This window comes from Siniperca chuatsi, linkage group LG15 (assembly GCF_020085105.1).
Source record: "Siniperca chuatsi isolate FFG_IHB_CAS linkage group LG15, ASM2008510v1, whole genome shotgun sequence".
Taxonomy (NCBI): domain Eukaryota; kingdom Metazoa; phylum Chordata; class Actinopteri; order Centrarchiformes; family Sinipercidae; genus Siniperca; species Siniperca chuatsi.
The window spans coordinates 9661505-9688411 of record NC_058056.1 but is presented as its reverse complement, the minus strand read 5'-3'; the positions used below and the strand labels follow the sequence as shown (position 1 = coordinate 9688411).

General features: G+C 39.1%; 1 protein-coding gene across 6 annotated transcripts in view; it reads left to right on the top strand.

The window, feature by feature from the left end:
- syt14a (synaptotagmin XIVa) overlaps positions 1–26907 on the top strand; it is a 47337-nt gene that overhangs the window by 5078 nt on the left and 15352 nt on the right. For 4 of the 6 annotated variants that reach the window (XM_044167049.1, XM_044167050.1, XM_044167048.1 and 1 more), the window contains 3 exons: positions 8837–8884; positions 15490–15642; positions 19947–20174. In XM_044167049.1, coding sequence (XP_044022984.1) covers positions 8837–8884; positions 15490–15642; positions 19947–20174 — 429 coding nt within the window. Of the gene's footprint in view, positions 1–8836; positions 14476–15489; positions 15643–19946; positions 20175–26907 lie in introns of all 6 variants that reach the window. The other 2 variants (XM_044167052.1, XM_044167051.1) reach the window with 2 other exon arrangements.

Sequence of the window (26907 nt, the reverse complement as noted above, 5' to 3'; positions counted from 1 at the left end):
GTTTACAGGCTCAAGCTATTATCAACTTCACAGTATTTGTGAAATGAATATTCTGATTCTAAACTGGGCATATTTGGCTTTGTCAGTTCTAAAAATAAGGTATTAACTGCACTACTTTGAAAGTGTGTTTCCATTGCCCAGGGCTATTGATAGTGCTGGTAATATGGAGCAATAGTTAGCTGTGACTTCACACAGTTCTCAGTTTCCTCACAAGAAAACCCTGTGCAACAGTGAATGTTATACAGATGCAGTCTGAGGAAACTGTTGCTGCTTTATGAACTCGGGTAAGCTGGCTAATCTTTGACGTACTGTATCCTCCACTTGCTAATTGGCTTAGCAGGAGTTTACCCTGAAGTCACTCCCTCGTGCCTTTCATTATAACAACACAAACAGGTTTAATGAACAACCTGATGTAACGCAAACCTCTGCCTCTGCCAGTTTCAATAAAGAGACTGAGTGATTTTCATGTAATGGCCGCTGACAAGAAATTAGTCTCATAAATCAATTATTGCTGTTATTGAGAGGATATGAAGTAACCCAAACAACACAAGCTGATTCTCTGTCACTGTTTTATTGATGAGAAAGAAGGTCACTGCACATTTAGCTAGTTTAGTTCCTGAAATCCAGTCCATTATAAAACAATTCCTGCATGTCTACTTTTAGTTATTCATATTAAAGCTGCACTAATTCATATTATTCTATTAATTTTTATATTTTATTATATAGTGGATCAAATGACAATGTGTGGTCACTCATTGTGATGAACCCGCAGAGAATTATTACCCAACTCTGCAGTCCACTTCAGTTTTACGTAGCGTTTTAGCATCTTTTAGCTCATTGTTTTGGTTTTACAGCCCGCAACTGTACTGTTTTGATTCACTCTCTCACTATTCTTTTTCAAGATGCAGCAGGCAGCTGTTTTTAGCAAAAAAGCTACCTGCCCAGCATCAAACTGCACTCTGACAAAGTTAGCAGCTAGCTGGTGAACATATCGGAGCAGCTAGCACTTAAAAAGCAAGGTATATCCCTCAGAAGTTGGAAAGAGAGTGAATATTACTCAGTCAGTTGGCTAGAAATACAACTTCAAATGAATGCTAATGTCTGCTGGATGGACAAATAGGCATCTGTTTGTTAACACTGTAACTGTTTGTTAACATCTTTATAAGGATATGACAGTTTTGTGTTTACAGCTTGTTCCGCTGCCCTTGAAAAAAAATCAATGAATGCTGCTTTAAAGTTAATTTTAAAAGTCGTCTGTATTCAACTTGAGTTTGCAATTTAATGGGGGCAAGTTTGTTTCCCTGAGTTCCTTTCTCACATAGCATGTTCTCTCCACTGACCTCAAACAATCAAATAGCTCTGTGAGGTCATTTTCTTCAGCCCAACTTTCTGTCTGTGTCACAGTCTTAGTCCATCCTTCTCTCCTGAACCCAGATGTCTTAGCTTCGGCAGCCTGATTAGAGGGGGCAGATAGAGGAGATTCCTTAAATAAACTGGGACAAATCCTAAAAATGCTGCCAGCCTGGCCCCAGACGTCTGCATGAGGGAAGACTGTGAGGCCGCAGACTTCACCTTGATTTAGCTTGCAGAAGTGAGACTTGCTCCCTGGTGAAGCTGGGGTTGAGAAACAAGAACTCAGAAACTGCACATTGATCACAACTGGTGCTTCAAAGTGATTTCTGTCAGACTCAAGAAGAGATCGTGTGAACCTCCATGTAGCCTACCGACAAGGTTTTAAGAGCCTCTCTCTTTTCAGTGTACTCTCAAAAGCATCACAGGTAGACACGAAGTACAAATCCTGTATTATACACAGTGTGCAGGATTATTTCATCACAGTTACGGTAGGGCTGTCACAATTATTACATAATTGCCTGATCGCATGTATTTGAGCTAACCGCGACCATTTTGCATAATCGTTAGAATCGTTTCCCTTCACCTGTCTAAGAAAAGCTGGATGAAACTAACAGATATGTCATATTTCCATCACTATTTCTACATTGTTCAGTGTTTCCCACACATAGACTTGTCTATTTGGCAACCCATTTTAGCATTTTTTTATCCTTCCGAGAGAACGACACCATCCGCGACCGATTAACTAGTGAACACTCTCCCCTCGCTCTACCCCTCCTGTGAGGTCTACTGACAATAGGACATGCCCTGCAGAGAAACAGAGAGAGAGTCTCCTGTTTAATGTAGGTCTAATTATGCATTCTTTTGTAAAAGCTTGTAAGTGCACCTGTTGGTGCAGATGTCATTCGGTACCACGTTGGTTTTGATCGTTTCGATAGGCTACGTCATTAACAACAAGCCTCCTCCGCACGCGGCTCACCGGCTCTTGTGAAAACAGATTCGCAGGTGAAAAAATCCAAAACGCAAGTTGTTTTTTTTGGCTGACTTTATAAAACATACTGCTGACGAAGAAAGTCAGCAGAGCAGACACATACAAGGAGAGAGAAACAGTCTGTGTGCAGGAGACCAGAGGTGTGTGTTTGTGTGTGTGTGTGTGTGTGTTCTATGCCAATAAATGGCTTTTCTTCTTCATAAGGTGTATGTGTATTATTACATTATTATTAGGCTTAATAATAATAGTGGCATAAAATGAACAGAAAAAGACAAATCGTTTATCGCAATTATTTGTATGACAATTAATCGTCAACTAAAATTTCATAATCGTGACAGCCCTAAGTTACGACCCCTGATACGTTCACCACAGGTATCATCAGCACTCTTGGGCAGGTGTTGAAATTTGCCTCAGAAATTATTAAATTTTCTCAGTTTTGTCTCCAGCATCCTGAAACATGGAATTTTAGCTTGGCCAAAAAGTCTGCATAACAACCATATTATTTCTGTAGAGGGGTTTATTTGTGGTCTTGTTTGGCCTTAATATAAGACAGATGGTTTTGAGGCTGATCTCGTCCATCTCCCCCCAGAGGCCTCAAGCAGCACATGTGACAAGTCATTTGTCAGTGAGGCTGTTTGTTTGACATCAAGATGTTGAAGAGTTCGCTATAATTACTGCTGTTACTCTTTGATGTTGACTGATCAGGCCCTCTAATTACACACACAAGTCATGAACAATTAGGCCAACCAATTATTTTAATTATCAAATAATCTGCCAGATATTTTCTCGATTAATCAATTAATCATTTGGCCTATAAACTGTCAAAAAAGCGAAAAATGTACATCACAGTTTCTGAAACCCAAAGTGACGTCTTCAAACTGCTTGTTTTATCCAACCGACAGTTCAAAACCCAAAGATATTTAATTAATGATCATACATGACAAAGAAAAGCAGCAAACCCTTACATTTGCAAAGCTGAAATCAGTGAATGTTTGGCATTTGTGCTCGAAATAGTTGCTGATTAATATTCTTTCAATCGACTAATCAAATAATTTACTAATCATTGCAGCTCTATGAAAAATGTCAAGCCATTAACTATTTCTTGTGCATATTTAAGTTATTCATTTTTTGACTCACTTGTCAGAGATTTGGGTGTGTCATGCTAGCAGCGGCTAATGTAGCTCGACTCGCTAGCCTCAAGCAGAGATGAGGCTACATAAAATATTTGGGTGCTGGCTAAAGGAACTTCCATCTCCAAAACACTGATGGCAGAGAAATTGCTTGTGGTGTGATATGAGCAACCAGCACTGTGTACCGTATTCAAGAGCACATGCAAGAAAATGTTATTTTTGTAAGTATGGTGTGTGGTGAGTGAAAGAGGAGTGAAAGAGCACAGGGAGCTTCCTCCCACACACAGCTGCTGTATCGATCTGCTGGACAACAACTCGGCTTTCAGCTCCTAGTTTGGCAGGAAAGATTTTCAGTCTTGTCATGTAGCAGCTCAACTTCTCTCAATGGCTGTGTTTACATGTGGTGACATGGCTATCAGCCATACACTGTTTTATGGCTTACTGAGGTTTGTGTTTACGTGAACCTTTGATATCTTATGAGAGTTTTCCTGCGGCCATGAATAAACCAATTGAGAATATTTACTGAGGCTTTTGAGCGGCAGTAAGTTACTACCTTATACATGGGAAACAAATGATGCTGTATGCTTACTGTAAACACTGCTCAGTTTTATGTTACTGTAACAGTAGTAGTGCAGATGGCAATTACTGTAAGTAAAGAGAGAAGTTTTTAACATGCCACAGAACCTGCTCAATATGTGACTAAGAACAAGGCAGTTTAAAGTCATGTTTTTACAGCCAGCGTTACTTGAGTTACAGGATTTAGACGCTTACAGTGTAAACACAGGCAGACAATGGTTTGTGTCAATATATCTGCAGCCTGGTCGCTGTTTTTTCACTACTTTTTACACTTCAAACAGATATTGATGTGACTTTTAAAAAGCAATCCAAAGACAGTAAAAGTAAAAGAACACATGAATTTTGTCAAGGTAAAGGAACTGTCTTTTTATTCAGAGCTGGAAGCATTACTGTACAGTTAAACTCATAGGGTAATAAAAACAATGCATATGGTGAAAACTTAGTCACTGGTTGTAGATCCACCCAACAGCATCAAGACTTTTAGTTGTTCTCTTTAGGGTTGCAACTAGTGATTATTTTCATTATCAATTAATCTGCAGATTGTGTTATCAATAATCAATATATTTTTCAGTCTGCAAAATGTTTGAAACATTTTCACAATTGCTCAAGTTTACATTATTAAAATTGCTTGTTTTTTTCCCCAACCTTCTGTCCACAGCCCAAAGATATTCTGGAAACAGAGAAAACTGGCAAATATTTACACTTGAGAAGCTAGAACCAATGAATTTGAGGCATTTTTGCCTAAAATACGATTTTCACAACGAATTATTAAAATTCTTGCAGATTAATTTTTCTTCGGATTGCAGTAGTTCTCGTTTCTGCCTTTTGTGAAACATTCGGACTGACCTAAACCAATCAACCACGACTGACTCCACATGTGTTTCTGCACACAGCCCAGTACAGAAAAAACCTGCATTTTCTTAAGCCCTACATTTCTGATTCCTTTATAGATATGTCATCATGTAGTTCAAATGTTAGCTCGGTATGAAAAATGACATGAGGGTCATGTGTCACCACGACCATTACACCACTGTGACACCATTAGTTTCAGTGCGTTCAGCCTTTTGTAGTAGAGCTGTACAAATCTTACAAGTGTCACAGTTGACGGCAGCCAGCGCTATTTGAGACCTCAACCTGTAGGCAGATCCCAGAGGCAGCCGCAGAGCTCAGAGACTGGGAGGCCATCACAAGTGTGAGTAATAGTTCTGAATTACAGTCACTGTCTGGAAGCCTGTCTGGTGAAGAAAACCATGGTGAGCTCTTTGTAGAGGTCCTCTGAATAAAAGCCTCTAGGTACCTACCCCCATGATATACTGATGCTCTGATGGATACTCACGCCCCTGCAGCTGCCACCCGTCGGGTCCAGGCCACTGAGCTGACACAATGCCTGATGAGAATTCAGAATGACAGACGACCTCAGTGAGGAGACATTGTTCTTGATGCTGGGCTCTGAAATAAAACTCCCTTATCTCAGAGTAATGCACAAGAAAAGGGATTCTTAAAGAGGTCATATTATGCTTTTTGGCTTTTTTCCTTTCCTTTATTGTGTTATATATCTTTTTTTGTGCATATAATAGGTTTTCACAGTGAAAAAGCCTGAAGTCCACCCCAAAGGCAGTTACCCTCTCCCACAGAAAACACTGCTCCTGAACTGCCAGAAAACAGCTCGATTGTGGTCCAGCCTTTACTTCCATAACGTATCTACGTCACTATGTAACACGCGTCATAATTGAGCAGTTTATAATGTAAGATTATAATACGTTTATAATGTAGAGACAGTGCACAGTTAAAATGTTACCTATGAAAGATAAATTAGTTACACATTAATAAATGACCACTCTTAAACATCTTGCTCCAGTCTAGGTTGTGAAGCTGGTTCGGTGTGTATTGATAATTTCCTTTGTTATTTATGTGAATTTAGTGGCTCTGTGAATGGCAATGTCAGTCTGGCTATCGGTTTGTCGGTCGGTCCACCACTTTGGCTCAGATGGAAATATCTCAACAACTATTGGAGGGATTGCCCTGAACTTTTGTACAGACAACCATGTTCCCCGCAGGATGAATCCTAATAACGTTTGGGATCCCTGGATTTTTCTCTAGCACCACCACGAGGTAGACACTTGTGGTTTTGAGTGAAATATCTCAACAACCATGGGATGGATTGTCATAAAATTTGGTATGGACATTTACCACCCCCTCATGATGAATTGTAATCACTTTGGTGATCCCTTACCTTTTCATCCAGTGTCATCATCAGGTCAGAGTTTTAATTTGTCCTTTATGACCAGATACCTGCAGCATCAGCCACAGTTGTACTTTTTGTGTTGTGCTAAATAGCAAATATTAGCAACACCAACTAAGAAGCTATACTAAGATGGTGAACATGATAAACATTAAAGCTGCTGAACATCAGCATGTTAGCATTGACATTGTGAACATGTTAGTATGCTTAAGTATGAAAACTTAGTGGGTTGAATAACAGCTGAGTGTTTTGCCAGTAAGATGACACATGCTGCCTGTTTGCATTGAAAGGCAACACAGTCAGTAAGTGTTCAATATGGGCAGTTCACAGTCCTGGCAGGTCCCATAATCCATGTTGTTAAGGTTGGAAATTACCAGAAGCTATGACCAGTAGCCTAAATGGACAGTGTATTGACAGTAAATGGACTGTTGCAATATACACAGCTAAAGCCTTTGCATCCCAAATTCTCTTTAGATGAGACTACAGTGAGGTTAGCTCACTTTAGGCTCTGTAGGTAGAGTGGCAATTCACAGAAGGCCCAATTCAGACCTTCATTTTCCCTTAAGTGGTTTGCACATGTGCATCCCACTGTATAGGTTTGAATATGAAAACTGGGAGGAATGGTTTCTTGCACATTTTAGGTGGGGAAGCAATGAAGCCCTCATCCATATTATGTTGTGCAAAATGTTTATATTAATCTAACGCAAAGTTAAATCTCATTAAAACCGCATCTACAATATGTCTATCTTAATGTAAATAAAATGTCAGCATACAGTACAAACATGAAATATACATCAAATACAATATTTTCCTCTCAGTCAACCAGATCTGAAGTTAATTTGGTAATTCGGCTGTTCAGTTCTGTTAATGGATCTCTGGACAGTATTCAAAGCGCCTTAATATCGCTCCAAAATTCAGTCATCATTCCAGTCTTGTGTTTGGTTGTTTATGTAATCATCATATCAAACAGTGATACAAGAGTGCGTGGATGATGCCAAGAATTGTGCTGAGATTAGAAGACACTCTGCATCCAGAATTTGCCAATGGTTAAGGATCACTGAGCCATGCCAGCTTTAGAACAATGCTTTGTGGAGTCAGATCACACAACATTTTACTCAAGCAGCTTCACCATCAAACCGGCGGGTTGCATTCAAATGGCATCTGAGGATGTTGTAAAATACCTCAGGCCTTTATCTCTACTGTCTGGTGGAGCTCCTAATGACAATATGCGAACACAAAGATGCATAATCAAGGATGCAAGATTTTATCATGCTGTGGGTTTTCTAAATGTCAGAGATGCTGTAGAATGACACGCAGCTTTTAATAAATGCTCTGGTTTACCAGGGTGCTCTCGTCAAAACAAATAGGTTGTCGTTTCATAAAAGAGAAGTCTTTCAGTAGTTTGTTAAAAGCAATAGTTTTAACATTTTAGGAAAGAGGCTTATTTGCTTTTTTGTAGAAAGTTAGATGAGAAGATTGATATCAATCTCTTACAGTATCTGTTTGTCAAATAAGAAGCTAAAACCAGGAAATGGTAAGTTTAGCTTAGCACAGAGACTGAAAGCAGAGGGAAACAGCAGACCATAACTTGCTGTTTTTACGTTTTTTGTTTAAAAATTTTGTTAAAAATGTAGAGGTGCTGGTAGGCGGCTTTTGTTACCTGATGCAGAAGCTGCTTCCCTCTGATTCCAGTCTTTGTGCTAAGCTAAGCTAACCGACTGCTAGCTTCAGCTTCATATTTAATGGACGGATAGGAGAGTGGTATCACTTTTCTCATCTAATTCTCAGCAAGAAAGCGTATAAACGTATTTCCCCAGATGTCGAACTATTTCTTTAATGGCTCGTCTTTCCCCACCTTAGTTACTTTTTCTGAGGGAGAAGAGGGTTTAAAACAACTGTGTTGTGTTTAAAGTGCTGTATAAATAAAGTTAACTAAAGGTGAGTGGAAGAGAAAGGTTTGGGGCAGGAGAGATGTAAGAACACACAGCACATACTCAGCCTCTTAATAGGCTTATTACAGTATTTGTGGATAAAAACCAAACTAGCCTTCCATCATGTAAAGCTCCTCTGCCCACAGAAGAACACAAATCAAGCTGGAGATTACACACATCTGTCATCAGCTGCTGTTAAAACATCTGGGGACCTTATGTGGGCATTTAAAGCAGATAAACCTATAGCTTTCTAGTTATTGTCCATTAGTGTCTTGCTGGGGCTTAAGAAAAGAAAATACCAATAAACGACCATGTCAGTGCCATATAAAGGTATACTTTAGTCAGTGAATAAGTCTTAAATGTTTGTAGAGCAAGAAACACACAAGTGTTTCTTAGTTTAACCAGTGTATTTTAAAATCGAGCAGACTGTACACTGAACACCCATGTCAGACTGTTACCATCCAGTCTCTGTCAGTCTCTTATATCTGTGTTCTCGTCCTTTTCTGGGAGTTTGTCTAAATGTTCCAACATATTTCAATGTGTGTCCGTGACGTTTGTTTTGTCTTTCGTTCGCTCCATCACAGTGTGGCTCATTGAAACTGCATTGTCTTTCCAGGTGGTGAGCGTAACTGTGGAGTGCATGAGCTGATCTGCGTCAGAAAAGGTAGGGCAGATCAGAGCTCTGGGAGGTTGACCTTCGACCCCACACTGCCCCCCCACTCCACCTTCCTCATCAGTATTTATCACTGTGAAGCTGTCATTGTTAACACTTGTCCTTGTTCCCCAGTTCCACTGTGTTCAGGTTGTGCTGCCTTCACTGTTGCTGTTTGTTTTAGCCTTGTTTTGTTGTATGTGCTCACTGCGTGTGTTCATAGTTTTTCTATAACTGCCAACTGAAAATGTTTAAATTAACTTCACGAGCACCTAAATTTCATTTCAAATGTCATATTCTCTCAAGTCGGAAAGAAACTTTTAGGCATGAAAGATAGCTTTTTTCCTTATACACGTATATGTTTGTCTATTCTGTTGTCAGGGAGATTTCGGCGTCAAAATATGTGTTAATAGATTTTTAAGCATGGTAACGCTTAAGGTTACAGCCAATTACAGAGTAATATTTACATACGGGGTAAAAGCTGGTTCTCTTACATTTGAGCCCAATGTAAGATGTGTTTTGTTTTGTTCCCCAGCAAAAATGATTTACAGACTATTAATAATAAAGTAAGTACTCTGTGCATTAAGAAATTTTACAATGTAATTTCCCAAAGTATTTTTTTGTAATGATTTTTTTTTAAATTATACCCTAACTAATTTTATTGCAATTTCGGCACTGTTAACTCGTTTTACCAATTTTTCCTGTCTTGTTACCTAGTAACAATTACTGCATCCCATAATTGTTAAATAGGTACTGACACTATAATTTATTATGCCCAGTAAGTGTTTATTGATACCCTATACTAAATAATTACACTGTACTTTGCAGGCTGTAATCTGAAATGTTACCGTTTTGTTTCCGGATTTATATTATATATATGTAATATAAGTGAGTAAACATGATTTGTTTTGGATGTAACTGCATGTATTGAAGATCACAATGGTGCTGCAACTGTAAAGTTCTGTAATAACAAGTTTTTTAACAAATCAGGCTGGTTAGAAAAATCATCATGTTGCACTCAGTGCCTCTCTTTGCCATGGCAGTATTCATATTCTGGATGGAGATGACTCTCTTTGAAACCAAATAAATGCACAAGTAGATTTAGAGGGTGCTTCATCACAGTGTATGAACCAGCTGAATGGTCTGGTTGTGTAAGTGTGTGTTTGTGTGTTTCATAATTTGGGTTATCCCATTTGTGTTTTGTGATTGATTCCAGAGGGGTGTGTGTGTGCATGTGTGTGTGTTTGCATGTGTGGACAGGTTTGTGGCTACACATTAGGTGTTTTGCTTCAGAGCATTGTCTGAACTTGTGTGGGTGTGTGTATGGGAGTGCTGGTGAGAGTGCTCATGGACTGGCTGTGAAGTGTGTGGGTGTCTTTGTGGTTTTGAGATGGTTATGTGCTTTTTGACATTCAACATGGCAGCTGTTTCCGTGTGGACAGAACACAGCAAAGCCAATATTAAGGATATTTGTCAACAGTGACAATAAAGCACTCCAACTTGCAGAACTTAAACTAAAGCACATTTACATTAGTTTTCAACATATGTGCAACTGCTTTTCCTCATTGTATACTGTTTGATCATGTGCAAATACTATCAAATACCTTTCTTAACTCTGCTCCAAACACCAAAACCTAAACATTATTGACAATTTTAGGAACCAAGCGTAAGTACAACATCATCAGCCATCCACCCATCTATTTTTTTTTTTAGCCACTTACCTGATTCAGGTCGCCATGGCAACAGGGTCCGCTGAGCAACCCAGATGTCCTTTTCCCCAGCAACGTCCTCTTGCTCCTCCTGGGGGCTCTCTAAGCGCTCCCAAGTATTGTGGGGATGTAGTTCCACAATGCCTTCCAGTGTGTCCCGTGTCTTACCACCGTCGGACATCCCCGTGTTGAAGGATGATAGCTGAGAAGGACACTGTCACTCTCACTGTCATTGTTGAGACTGTTCAAACAAATCATATTTTGCCAATCATCAATCAAGCTGTCAGAGGACTTTATGTTTAAATGATAAGCGTAGGTGTGTCTTTGATTGTCTGGATTATGATGTTAAAATTCTTTATTGGTTCTAACTAAAGCTACAGTATTTGTAGCCACTGTAGTTTCATGTGTCACCTGTTGATCACTAATATCTAGTTTCTACCTTCAAACTGAGCCTCATGCAAATCAATTGACACACCGGATGAATATCAACCTAAACTGCCTGCACTACAACTGACTGCCATCTGAATACAGTCTGTGTTAAACTCTTTTATTTTTGGAGACTGGTATAGGCATCTTTGATATTGTCAGGTTTTCTTTCCTCCAAAATCTTTTAACAGTTCTCCTTCATGAAAAGAATCAAAGTGTCCACATTTATCTCCATTGCATATACCTAATTTATTATCTGAGCTTTCAGTCAAAGAGACTGTTGTTGTCTTGGAAATAGAGTTTGATACAATTTCTCTCACGTGTGATTTTCATTTTATGTCCAAATCCACCCCAAACACTAACTTTAAAGAAAAGGTGTGTGGTACATTTTATAACCATTACATAGTTGCTTTCCCACATTATTGTTCTCTGAGCTTCTTGTGTAACAAAGTCTGTTATTGTTTAATGTTCCTGTGAGTCATCATTCAGTCCCCCACACATTATCTAAGGGCTGTTCTCAGTATGTTAATGGAATACAGCAGATTTGGTTCAATAAGTCATATTAGCTAAAACTGAACATATTCTGTATGTGTGTGCGTGTGTCTGGCTGCATTTTTCTGTTGTGCTTTACTCACAAATATACTGTAAATTGCTCTATAATTTCTCTTACTTATTGTTCATTTATAGTCAAAACATCTTACTTTAACTCATTTATTTAATCAAGCACTTTTTAATCATATGAATTTTTACTTATCATCAGGATCATTTCCAGTTAGTTCCAGTTAATGGCTGCAGGTTTGAATACTAAATAAGAAGCAACTTGATCCCTGGTATGTAAGGTGAGAATCTAAATGCTACAGACTTATTTTGCATTTAAATTAAAGAGCGGTGAGCTTCTGTTTCATAAAATCAAACAGGAAAATGAGAAATAAGACATCACCTATACTGTGTGAAGGGAGTGAGGAATGAAACCTGAATACAGAGTTTGTTATTAGAGTAAAAAATATTGTAGTCTGAAGTCAGGAAGTCAAAAGTAAAGAGAGAAACTGTCTGTGGATTTCTGTGATTGAATAATATTTTCCCTGTTTGAGCCAGTTGGGGAATTATACAGAGCAGGATCCCGCTCCATCTGTGCTGTGAATAATTCAGTCAACAGTGAGAAGCTGGTACAGTGTGAGCAGACAGGCATTCCCATGGGAGAACGCCTGCTGCTCCCACCTCACCATGTGACCAAACATTGTGGGCTACCAACGATAATCCAGGCTCATTACAGCCCAGGCACATTTAACAGAAAACCAATAATTACTTCTTTTTTTTTGTTTTTTGCAGAAAACACATCTCTGTATGCTAAAAAAGTCAAACAGGAAGTTGGAAATAACAGCACAGCAGGTTGTGTAGCATTCTTTTCGAGTTCTTTAGGTGTGAAAGAGTTAGTCTGGCTGTTAAACAGTATTATTGTTAAAGAAGATTTGACAGCTCATTGTTTTCATAGTGGAGAAGTTAGATGAATCTAATTAAGCATTATGTGTGCATGTGTGTGTGTGTTTTGAGTGGATGAGCTCACACTATAACACGCACTGGACATCATCCTGTTATGTCTCATTTACTTCACCCAGTCTTTCCAAAAACATAATAAAGACATAGTAACAGACCAGAGTCCAGTTAATTGCTACAGGCATTATATTGGCATTATAAATAACAGAAAGCATCATCATCATTGATTGGAAAATAAGATGTCATCTAAGTACACTTTCTTGCCAAATGAGCTCATTATCTTGAATCAGTACAGAGGCAGTCATTTGGTTTAATTGAGCAAAATGGACTTTACATATAGTGATTTCCATGTTGAAAGCTTAATTCATCATTGTAAATGAGCTCAGCAGCAATTTGAGGAGTGAACAATATAGTCTTTCTAATCGCACTAAAAAATCTGTTGTACCTTTCCCCCCTCTTATATTATCTATTTTATCACTTCTCACTTCTTCTTGCTTATATGACCCCTCAGTGACTGTCTCAGACATAATGCTAATGTTGCGGATCTAGTACTGTATATATGCATATTATTATTTTTATTTTAACACTTAATTTCTATAAATTATTAATAGTTAGGGGGTCAAACTATATCAGTCCACCCATGATACTTTAGTTAACTCATCATGAGGAGTACTACACAGAGTGATAAATTGAGTATAAGTGGAAGTGGGCCCTCACCATCATCCTGTGGATGTTGGAGAGAGTACAGAGCGGTGCACAAGTTTTCTTTTTCGATCACAAACTTTGTGGGAAAAGGTTTGTCTGCAGTGTTTGATAGTGTGCAGCGGTCATACATAAAATCCTGGGTGCGGCCTGCATCTTACACTGAATACAAACCTTCTCTGCAACACTGAGAAACAAGAAACAGTATTTGCCATTTCATCCCATAATGCACCACACGCTATATTTGCCTCTGTTCTGATCTGTATTGTCCTTACTGACCACATGACGTGCACATGACCACACCTGATGTGACAATTTTATTTTATTTTTCAGTCATTTGCAAAGACATAATCTACCTTGAATAAGTATTTGCAATGAGTCACTCTCAACAATAAAGGCCGTTTACTGCCATTGCACAGAATGGTTACTGCCTCATAGCCTTTAGTAGCGTTTGAATAGCATGAGTGCAGCTCCCTCCCTAAATTATGGAGGATGCCTAATTTATTAAGCTATAAAAATGATTTGTTAAATGTGCCCCTACTTAAATAGAGTAGGAATTTCCCTCAAAGTGACATTTTAGTATTATGGAGCATTTTGGTTTTTTTAACGCGTAACAGCTTGTGATCAGTCACTGACCCACTCATCCTCTGTGTGTGCCTGATTGCAACAAATTATTTTGCCAGTGTAAAATGTCAAATTCATTTCCTGAACTCCCTGCAGGAGATGACAGTCGATCTCTGGAACTGAAGGTTGATAGCTCCTGAACTTTTGTAGAGGTCTATGAAGTGAAAATGTTCTATTAAATTATTGTGGTTTAGTTTTTGTTTTTTCAGATTGAAAGGGTTACATTAAGTAGTTAGCAGCGGTTGAGGACAAAGATGTTAAGCTCATTTGATCACTTTGATGTCACGAGGTTGATCTACTACCGAAGAGGAGAACAACAGGAAAGCATTACGTTCTGATAGCTAAGACAAGAAGTCTCCCCTGTGGCCACGCCTGATGATGACAGCACCGCCATGAAGGTGTTGGAAGGTCGTATGCGAGGTGGAAGACCATACAGCTGGCTATCGAATGTCAAAAACTCCCTCAGATTGTCGTCATCAGCAGGGTTCATTTTGGTTTTACAAATCCTTTCTGCATGTCTAATGATGTTTTTTTCTCATACCACACCGTATCTATTGATGTGTGGCATTCAGCGTTGCGTTTAATAAGCTCTGACTTGCCCATGTGTCTGGAGTCTGGAGTGATGCTGCACCTGAACCTGTTGCTATGGTAACCAACCGGCTGCTGTTGCTCTCATCAACTTGTTTTCTGTCTCTCCTGGCCCCTTTCAGTCTACCTGCTTCTGTCTCTCTCATCTGTCTTGAACTGATGTTTGTAGAAAGTGGGTGACATGTTTTTTTATTTAAGTGTCACCTCAGGAAAACCAAACTAATTCACTTAGACTACTCTCAGAGCAAAGGTGCATTAAAAACATTTATTATATTGTAAAAGTGCCTTTGAACATAAACCAACCACATTCATTTTAATATTAATAAACATGAATTCACATAACATAAAAAAATAGAACCATTACTAAGAGGACTGGTGGCCTTTTACCACAATATCAGTCATTTTCATGTTAGCTTACTTTGCTAACTTTTCTCCTACAAATTAAATAAATTGTGCAACAATTTGGGACATACACTTATTGGCTTTCTTGCTGAGAGTTAGAAGAGATGAGCAATTCCACTCTCACGTCTGTACGCTAAATATGAAGCTTGCAGCCGGGTAGCATAGCTTAGCACAAAGACTGTAAACAAGGGTTAACAGCTAGCGTGGCTCTGGCCGAAGGTAACAAAATCCACATACCAGCCCCTCTAAAGCTCACTAACAACCACATTATATCTGGTTGGTTTAATTCGTACAAAAACTGAAGAAAAAAAAAGACAAGTTGTGGTTTACAGGGTTAGCTAACCTGCTGCAGGCTGTAGCTTCAGATTTAATGGACAGACATGAAAGTGGTATCTCGGCAAGAAAGTGTGTAAGCATTATTCCCTAAATGTCAAACTCTTGCATTAAGTAGCGACAGGAACAGGGGACAGGTAGAAACATCCTTTTTGTCGCTTAAAGCAATGGGGTTTCATTTTGAGAAATACAACTAGCAATACCATTAGCATTACATAGAGGCTATATTCATCTTGGCCATGGTCTCATTTGTTTACCGAAGTCAGGTTTTTGACAATAGTGTGCAGATTTTTAAAATGCCAAACAACAGCAACTTTAACTTGAGTTTCTATGTCTCAGTCTCTCCAGAGGTGCTGGGGTTTCTGACAGCCATTGGACTCTTCATCATCCTCATGACCCTCCTGTTCTGGTACCTCAACAACAAGTTGGCACTAGAGAACCCAGGGAACCTTCAGTGCCTTGATGACTTCAGGAAAAAAGCAGAGCTGCAAGGTGAGCCTGCATTTACACATCTGTGCTTTTGTGCTCAAGGCACATTTCTCCATAATTAGTTCTACAGGTTACATACATCTTGAATGTTTTTTAATTGTACACCAGGCAAATGGCCTTTTTACGTTTGTAGGGAAGTTTGGTATCAACCAATGCTACAGGACCAAATTGTGAACTATGTGTCTATGGTAGTTGCCACTTGGGCTATATATCTCAGCTTACACTGTTTTGGATGTGTTTAGGCCACGAGCAATTTCCAAAGAACAAAGCCAGACTTCTAGCATATTAACATTTTGAGATTGTGTCTGTTTGGAACTTCGACATTAAAAAGGGTTCATGTCTTTTTGTCAGATTTGTTCCCCATTCATTTGACAACTGAGGACAGGACTGATATCATATACTATGTCCACAATTAACCAAAAGTAGATGCACTTAAATGCAACAAAAACCCATGTTTTGTGTAATATACCAAAAAAAATGTAAAGGATACATAAATTAACTGTACCATGACCCTTCGTAAGAGCTTCCACAAGATTCTCCCCTCATTGTTCAGATATCGAACCCCGGGCTCCACCCTGGCCCTAGAAAAGCCATTTGTGTCATTTAGCCACTCCGTAAAAATATGGACCTATGCCACTGACTGCAGCATGAGGCCTGACCTCTGCGTGGGGACATTTTCCACTGGCACTGGCCTTTCTCAACCCATGACGGGATTACTGTTGCTGACAGATGTAGGCCTGTTTACTTGTTGTCCGTCCACAGGGCTTCAGAAGTTTAAAAGGTTGGTGGCCCCAGGGAGCCCGCACAGGGAGTTGGCTCTACCCTGAGAAGCCACCTGGTAAACATTCAGTTAAAAACAAAGGGAGGCAGTATAAAGTGATGAGGCGATTGTTCTTGGTGTCTAGGTATTTTCCTGTTTGTATTTTTGCACAATGACTGTTTGTACGGAAACACAGGACAATTCTGCTTGTTTTTCATAGATTGTGTTAAATTCTAATGTAATCTAGTGAAATAAGATTTTTCTACTGTCCTCTCTGTGCCCAAAATGGTATTTTAAGAATGACAGTGTTTTTGAGAGATGCAAAATCTTTTATTCTTTATGCTTTCTACTCTGAAACTTTGGAGCGACTTTTCAGTCTGCATGGGAAATGTTCCAGCATGGCTCTGGCTGGAGTCATTTTAAAGCTCTGCTGCCTCTTGCTGGAACAAATGTGACGCTACAACTGGTGTTTCAGTGGTTGGCCCATGAAAAAGCGAGGATGTTGTAGTGACTTTTTTATAGACATATTTTGACAAATACACCATATTCAAAAATACCTTTCAATATAGGGACTGAGTTCACACACTGTATATATTATAGACATGCCAATAATATTTTTGAATTTCTTCACGAATATAATGATTGTACATCACCTATTTTTCTTATTTTCCTTGTTCTATCCCCCCCATGTATCTACGTGTGAGTGAGCCAAACATTAGAAATACCTCTCAGTAGAATATCAAATCAAGGCTACCACTTTATGTAACTATAGCCTCAAAATGACCACTGAAGACCATTAATATTTAAGTTTCACAAAGATATCAATTTTCTACTGGACTGCATTATATGTATCTAACAAACTTGTATTCCACAATTCATTAACAATAATAAATCAAATCAGCTTTATTGGCATGAGTGTAACAAAGACAGTATGTCCAAAGCGTCAAGTAATAATGAGAATAAAAGGAAAAAAAAGTTAGTTTAGTTTTAACAGCTAACACCTAGGCGTCCAATGTGCTCCAGGCACTGTGGACTTTTGATGCGTTCCATGACTTTTTCTCTCCCCCGACCCACCGGAACAACACCCTCTCTGTGTTCCAGGACCTCCTGATTTACAAATTAAGCTCTGGATTAAGCTCTTAATTTGTAAATCTGATTTACAAATTAAGCTCTGGATTTAACCATGCAATAGCCTCAGAAAGTGTCCATATAGGCCTAGCGTATTTCTCTGGCAGAAAGGGGCTGGCAGGGCGCTGGGGAGAGCTCGGATGAAGCGCTTGTGCAGTGAGAGAGAAAAACGCTATATGCACACAAGCCCTAAAGCTACTGTTCCAAAATAAAGAATACATTTATTAATCAGAGCACTCACATAAGAACGTAGCACTAGCAGAGCGCTAAATATTTTTTGAATTTTTGAACGATTCTCTGCAGGGGAAGGCGCATAGAAACAGCTGTTTGCAGCTTGCAGCTGGCTCTCTCTGATTTGATGTAGCCTCTGGGAGGGCACACCAGAATGATCTAATATGACTTCACTCCAAACATAAGGCGAACGGGTTTGCTCCAATATTGTTAGGGACAATTCTGTCCTCCCAAAAGGACATGTCCCTACCGTCCATATTGGACAGTGTCTCCCACCCACTCCATGACGTGCTGGTCAAACAAAGGAGTACCTTCAGTGAAAGACTCATCCCCCCATGCACCACAGAGCACCACAGGAAGTCATTCCTGCCTGTGGTCATCAACTCCTCCCTCTAAGTGTCAGTCTGTATGAACCTAAGTCACTAAACCATTAACATCACTGTAATACTTGAAATAATTGTGCAATATTCTCTGTTTAATACTCCAGTGCAATATACTCTGTTTTCAGTTAAAATTTCCTATTTATTGATATTTATTCATACTTCTATTACTGCTGTGCAATATCCACTCATATTGTCTCATAATCATCTTAATAAGCTACACTTGACTGGACAGTACTCATTACTGCACTATTACTTATTACATTGGATTATTATACCGTACATACTTATCAACCTCTAAATCCACTTTGGTACTTAAACTTTTTTTTAATTTCATACTTATATTCAATATGTACTTAATTTATCTTACCTGTATTATAGCGTATTATATTTTGATTTGCTTAGTACTTCTATTCCTCTATTCCTGTGTGCACTGACGTGATAGTGAGCAGCTGTAACGAAAGAGTTTCCCCTCGGGGATCAATAAAGTATTTCTGATTCTGATTCTGATATACAAACCTACGCCCTCGATATTACTTAAGACAGAAGTAGCCTATCTCCCAATGTCTCAAACCCAAACCAAAATTAAACTGGATTAAACTAAACAGGCGGGATGTTTGCTTCCATGAAATCAAGCTAAATGATTTTGAGGTATCTCGTTAATTCAGAAAAACAGGGCAGGATTTCTTTTTCATGAAAACTTATCTCTGAGATAATATCTCTTCTAATCTTGTCAACATGTTCTTTGTCCATCTGCTGGTTTTCTTGTAATTTTCTCAGTGAATTCAACACATACAAAACACTGGAAATCTAAATCATTTGATGCAGGATAAATGAACTAAAATACAGAAAATAGCATCGCAGGGTGAGTGTGCAGATCTTTTTTGATTTGAAGTCTCTTAAGCTTTGACTGAATGATCTGTAGCCTTCAGAATGATCCAATCAGCAACAGCTGATAACCAAACACTAAGGTGCAATGAATGGATGAATGTTTTTCATACATTTATACAGCAAAACATGTAAACAATAAGTAAATGTCATTTTTGTCATTTTTGTCCTTCAAATGTATACGTCAAGACCGCCACAACTGTAATTAGTTTGATATAATGTGAAGATTTAAACATGATGGCTCAACCTCTGGGCAAGGTGAGGCAAGTGTATTTGTCTAACCCCTTTAATACAGAGAGAAAGTGCTTTGCATAAGGTGGATAAATCAAATAAGAACATAAAATAAAATACAAATAAAATAAATAATAAAACTAAAATAATAGACCAGATAATGGACCTCTAAATGATAATTACACATGGATTATATTTTCTATAGTATTCTAGTGTTTAAACTATAGGGTGATGAAAAGAATGTTCCTAAAGTTTACATTCAGATATCTATTGCAATCACTTACACCAACTTCTAATAACATTGTTGACACCATCCACTGTAGGTTGTCATGCTTGTCAGAAATATTAGAGGAAGGAGATGATTCCTATTGGGAGACAGCTGATTTGATCATTCTGACTTTTTTTTCTAAGATGTTTGTAATCCTTCTTCTTTTCAAGCACTTGCTAACTGCCAAGTTTAGCTTTGGTGACACCTTTATAGACAAAGTCTGGTGAAGTTCATTTCTGGAGAACTATTCCAACACTGGAATTGTACCTGAAATCATTTTTCCATTTGCCTTTTACAAAGCAGTTCAGCAGATCTCCTGTGTAATACAGGATTGGGGCCAGTAGAGGCTGCCAGTCTACCTGACCTTTTGCATCTCAGTCTGTCCCACAGTAACCAACCCATCTTTCTTTACCCCAAACAGACAAGGCCTACACTGATGCCGACCTGCAGGGCTCATCGTCGGACAGCGAGGATGAACTGATGGGTCAGTATCAGGAAGCGGTCAGCCGCTCCCAAGGCCTCCGGGGAGGAGCCAAAGCAGCCGCTAATGTCAAACACACGGGAGGATTCAGCTGGGAGAGCCGGCAGAAGTACAGCCCTCTGACGGCTGATTATGACGGCTACAGCAGCGAAGGCTCGGCTGACGACGGTAGGTTCTGTATCTGTGAATTGAAGTAGAAAAACTAGTGTTCATCCCTACTAGACATATAAAATGACTTTGATTTTTTGTTTATTTTTCCAAGAACATCCACAAAGGATGCCTCAACAGTACAATGAAAAGCTGCACTTGTTTAATAGATTAATACAGATATTTCCTCCTTATCACTGCAATAAGCAGAGTCAAATGCACAGACTCCAAACCCAAATAGACCACACACACACACGCACACATAATGTACACACTGATACACACTGTCAGTTAATCCAGAGGTGATCAAAGCGAAGCTCCCGTTCAGCACACTCTCCGTGGGAGGGTTGTGAAACAGTCAACTGTCTGCATAATCTGCACAGCCGCAGCCTCACACTTTCTTTTTTTCTTTTTTGACGCATCTCTGTTTCCCATCTGCCAGACTCACCATCACATGGCGTTTACTGCGGTGGATGGAAGGCAGGTTTTTCTTTTATTTCAACATAGACCAAGTCACAGGAGAACACTTGCACTGACCTATTTGGATCAGCCTGTTATTCGTCTGTCACACCATTTTACTAGAAGTGTGTGCTGTTGATTTATTTGACATTAGGAAATTAATATACACACTTCATCTGCAGCCTGACCATGAATCAATCATTTAGTGTGTGTAACATATTTGACATGATATGATATACTGCAGTAATTTGTTATATTGGACTTGCGTATTCGTGTGTGATGGTGCTAAAATGAATGAGATGCTGAGAAGTATTTAAAGAAATAGTTAAACATTTTGGGGAAATACGATTGTTCACCTGATTGTCAAGAGTTAGATAAACTGATCAATACCACTCTCATGTCTGTACGCTAAATGCGAAGCTACAGCCAGCAGCCGGTTAGCTTAGCTTAGCATAAACAGCTAGCCTGGCTCCGTCCAAGGGTTATAAAATATGCCTACAAACACCTCTAAAGTTCACTAATTAACACGTCTATACCTTGTTTGTATAACTCATACAAAAACTAAACAGACAATTTTTTTGGCCAGTAGCAGTAACTTCCTGAAGTGTTCTTATCACCGCAACTTGTCATTTTTACACTTCATTCTTTGTACAGATTAAACAAATGAGATATAACGTGTTAATTAGTGAGCTTTAGAGGTGCTGGCAGGTGGATTTTTTTTACCATCAGACGGAGCCAGGCTACCTGTTTCCACCTGTTTTAAGTATTTAAGCTAAGCTAAGCTAACTGTAGCTTTATATTTACCAGACAGACACAAGAGTGGTATCCATCTTATCGTCAAGAACATTAGACGTTGTGATTCGTAACCACTGCTCGCAAGAGCTATTAATATAATATTTGTTTTTATATAAGATACACCTGATCCTTTTAAAACAGTAGAGGTGGTGATATCCTGCAGATCTGTATGAGATTCTAACATTGTAGTTTTGTTTGGACACATACAAAGATGCAAATCTGACATGCTTGTGTTCGACATTCTCAGACAGAAATCAGCCGTGTTTGTTTCTGACAGTGTTTTTCAAAGACAAAAAAACAATCTTTGCCAGGGTCCTCAATTGGTGAATCATGTCTGAACCAGCTTTGTGTTGTATAAGACAGTGGGTTCAGAGGCTGAGTGTCTGGCACAATCTATTTAAAGCAATGTTTGAATGTGTAGCTGAGGGATAAATTGTGCATGACATGCTTCTGACTAAATTAGTAAAGAAGCAAAGCACTGTACAAGGTTGTCGTTATGCAAGTGCAGCAAAAGCTGTTCGTATTCACATAACCACTAGATGGTCCCTATCATCTCATCTGGGTTCAGATATATAGTACCAGAAACAAGGGCTGTTCAGTGATTTCATATATAAGGATTTTCAGGTCATTTTAGTCGCATACACAAATTCCTGATGATGATTTTGCTTTTGTAATACTAACAATGTTTTCTGTTAAAGGAGATCATCTGATCGAAACTGGAACACAACATACTAATTTGATTTCTGTCTCACAGCCACAGTGAATCGCTTTTTATTGCCAATGTGTGAACGGATTGTAACGTAACTTTAATGATGAGACCTTCCCCGATTTTCTCGGTTGCCTATAACAGCCTGAGGACTGATTTCTCTGTAAAGGACTCAGGATGTTTTTTTTCCCTGTGAAAATCCAAAGGATGTGACGTTTATGCGCGCTCCCGAGTGCCTTGCCTCTCTTCAGCTCCCCTACAGGTCCAACAGTGTGCAACAATAGCTAACGTTAGCTTATAAATGGGGTCCGCTAACATCAACAAACAACCGGCACCCACCTATAACAGTTGTGAAACTGGCCTCCGTCGGTCTTAGGGTCTATGTTCAGTGCCGGTTCGGCCGTGTTTTGCAGTTCACTTAACGGCCATCGGTGTCATAAATAACAAGGATTTTCTGAAAACTCCACACAGTACCTTTAACACATCACTGATTAGTTGATGTCCACTTACAGGGCAAGTTTTTTTAAGAGCAGAATGAAATGGTGTGTTTCTTTCAAATATCATGCTTTTAAAGGTGCCACCTGTAGCAGTTTTACCACAATAAATCATCCTCAGATTCATTTGTAAACAACAATGCAGTGAAATGAGATTCTTTAGAACAGTGGTTCCCAACCTTTTTGGCTTGTGACCCTTTCAATTGATCTGCAGATTATTTTCTCACTTATTTGATTAATACGTTTTTTTCTATAAATGTCTGAAAAGAGTGAAAATGGCCTTTATGAAGTATTGAAATTGCTTGTTTTATTCGACCAAGAGTCCAAAACCCAAAGATATTCAGTTTACTGTCTTACTGTATGTGGCATCCTCACATTTGCATGTTGAGCTTGAAAAAAATGTATGAAATGACAAATCAAATCGATTAATCGCTGAATCATTTCAACTATACTTGTGACTAGTTTAAGAAAAGACTGATTTGTTTCCTTGTTTTATTAGAACATTTGTTAGAGTCCCAAAGAAATAATAACTAGTAAGTAATTTACACGAACAGAAGCAAAGCCTAGAGGAAAGTCTACAAAATTTTGCATAACTTTGTGTAGCATGAACATGATTTTTCTGCTTTCCTCTTCTGTTAATCATCTCGCGACCCCTCAAATTTATCTTGCGACCCATTGTGGGGGTCGAACAACTGACTTAGAAGACTGACCTCCTGAATTTCACGCTGAATTTCACCATGTGTCATGGGGTCATGTTTGTCAGATAATTTGCTGTATTTCTTCCGAGCATACAAAGCAGGAACTGTTTTAATGTTTCCATCAACGCACATTTACTACATTTCCACTAACTCCGCTGTCTCAGCTTCATGTCAGCTGGTCAGTATGCATATTTGCTGCTATTGACTTAAAAATAAAAGTTAATGGTGTGTTTGCCAGGGTCTTAATTCTATCAAAGAATGAGAAAATGAGTAAACAGCAATACTGTAATGTTTCATTGAATGTATTTCAAAGAAGTTCACGCTGGATTCAAGATGTTTTTTGGACACACTGACTTGTTTTCTGTAGCAGTAAGATTATGTAGTGAGTGTTCCTTGTGAGAGAGAGGCAGGGATTTGAGTCATGTGTGCCTGGCAGCAATAATTTGGACTAGAACTTGGTTTATTTATATGACAACATTTTTTGCTAAGAAAGGTCTTGTGTTTGTTTTTGTGTGAGTCAAATACTTAAAGGTTTGAAGGATTATATAGAAAATTCAAGGTTGCAAGCAGATTATTTCTTTCTGTAAAATAAAAAGAGGGCACTAAAAAAACATGGAGGAAACAAATCCATAGAAGGAAATTCGGATATGTTTGGAGTTTCTCACATTTTTTTGAAACATCAGATTATTGTAATCTGTTTACTTGTTTAGTCCACAACACACTAATCCGGTCTGTAGCCAGGAGGGGAAGTGGAGCGAGAACTCTGTCCACCCATGGCTGCACTTTGGTTGAAAGTGCTAGAGGTTCATTATTGTCCTCCCCGTGGTAAGGCTTTGATGGCTGCGGTTTTCTCTCCCACCAAGCCATCATGGATCAGCAATGATGAAGCAGTGTGTTCACACCAGTCCTCACATCAGGTCACTGTTTCCCTCCAAAAACAGAAAAATATTATTGACATAAGTAGTTTCCATGATATAGCTGAGACTGGGAGTACACTTTCAAACAAGCTGTCGTAAAAGTTCTGAGGCGTCTGTGTTATTTTCTCTCGACTCCCACTGCTGCTTGTGTTTGTCTGTGAGTATGAAGAGCTTTATCCTCAGGACATATGTATTATACATGAGGAGGATTGTGCAGAGGCTGCAGAATCAGGCAGAGCGGGTGCCCTGGTGGCACCGCACAGCATCCCAAAATAGGAAGTGAACAGTGAGAAAGAATTAATCGGAGGTTTGTCTGGACCAACTTTCTTTCTGTTCTCTGAGGTTAGCATGCTGTCATGACTGCTTGATGAGGACATTGTTGAACCTTTTTTTTCATTATAATGAGTTGTTACCTCTGTATAATAAGGTACTTTAGATGAGAAATGGTAGAAAAGTTGACTGTCACTGGGTGGAAGGATTTCCAATACTTCCACCTCAGCAGCTAACAATCAAAATTGTATTTGTTTTCCTACCGAGAGTTGGATGAGACGGTCAATACCACTTTCATGTCTGTATACGATAATTATATGGTGCCATGCCATTGTTCCGATGGCCCATTATTCCGAAACACCAATAGTCAGAAAAATGTCCTATTGGAGTGAAAGCCCATTTTTCCGACATCCCTAAAACAAACGCCCGTTGCTCCAAAAATACACACTCTCCCAGCAGTTGTTAGTTCAGTGTCTGCCAGCCCTGTCCATGGTGCTGAATTGCCGGGGGATTGCCCTTAATAGGCTCTTTTTGGCCTTACACCAAGCGACATTTCAAGTGATTTTACTGTCGCAGACAAATTTCCAATGTTGCAATAAAATCATGAGAGTTTTACCTCAGTTGGTGCGCGCCACCATCACACGAGTCGTTAGATGTAGGCTGATGGAATGATTTACAACCCTACAGTATCAACAGTCAATGAAATGAACTAGCTGGCTGATCAATTAAAAACGAATGGGTATACACACCAAAGTGAAACCGAAAATTATCTAGCATCTTGTATAGAGCCTCTTTTGTGAAACCGGCGTTTATACCGAGGATCAAGATTCAGAAAGCTTGCAAGCCACATGGATCCAGAGTTCTTGTCTGATGGAAATGTTTAATCATCAAATTTTTTTAAAGAATGCACCTATAGATTATATGTGCGCACTGCTCCCTGCTTGTGGACCTATATCACGACCCAAACATTTCCTGATCAGAACACATAAATCCATAATGGACTTTTTGTTGAATCTCTATTTTCTGATAGCTTGTTCATTTGTTGAGTTAAGCTTTTTCTGTTTTGTAGTGTCAGAGAGAGAGAGAGGTGGACGCTCACCAGACCAGACCAGAGCCCTCTATTAAAAAAAAAATAATAATAATAATAATTGTGCCGATTCAGCACCATGGATGGCTGGTCACTAAACTAACAACTGCAGGGAGAGTGTGTATTTTCGGAGCAATAGGCGTTTGTTTTAGGGATAACGGGCTGTCGGACAAATGGGCTTTCGGTCCAATGAGACATTTTTCGGACTATTGGGGTTTCGGAATAATGGGCAGTCCCCAAATGGGAAGCTATAGCAAGGAGAATTAGCTTAACCTAGCATAATGACTGGAAGCAGAAAGAAACAGTTAGTCTGGCTCTGCGCGCAGCCACGTAATGGTCCTGTACTGTAACTACCAAGCCAAAAAGTACATTTTTGAGTAACAAGTCCAGCACTGTCTGATTAGCCAAACTGCTGCTGGCTATGGCACTCAAGCATCCAGCAAGCAGAGGACACAATAGCATCTCCTGAAACATTAGCTAATAAAAATTTGAGGTCTTCACTATAGTGCAGTAGTTTTTTTTAACAGCCAGATTTAGTTACACTAGTCGAGGTTCAACATATCACTGACTCAAACTCACACATTTCCTCTATTCCTATTCTCACACTTTGTAAAGGATAGTATATAATGTAAAAGTATCACCAGGACTCCTTGCATAGTGTATGTATGTAATGACCTATAAACTGTGGTCACTGATGTTACTGAAATATATTCTCTTTACTCTTTTAAAGTAACTTGTGGTGACCAACCGCATCTGGCTACCCATGCTATAGACTGAAATGCTGCACAGAGATGCTAGGGGGATGGATAACCTGTCGCCCGAGTTGTTGGTGTTATTTAGTGAGCTTTTAAAGACTGCTGGTAGGTGTACCTTTTGAGCTTTGGAGGGAGCTGTTCCCACCTGCTACCAGTCTTAATGCTAAGCTCCAGCTCCAGATTGATATCTACCTTCTCATCTTACTCTCGGAAAGAAAGCTGACACATTTCCCAAGGTTGAACTATTTAAGAAATGAAGCTAGCTGATGAACAAGTGAGCCACATAGCTGAAATCATGTTCAAGCAAGTGTGTTTGTGTTTTTCAGGTGTTCAGAGGCACACACAGAAAGCTTTTCTTAGTTAAACACCTTGTAAAAGCCATTTTCACAGCATGTATTCAGTCATGTACAGGTCAATAAAAATGTCGTAATATCTATTGTATCTATTTCTCAGTAGTACTGTAACTTATTACTCGTTTGAATTTACCTCAGTCATACATTGCTGTGTTTAAATCAGGAAGATGATACTTCTGTTACAAACATTCACTAGACAGCAGCATACTACATAAACGGA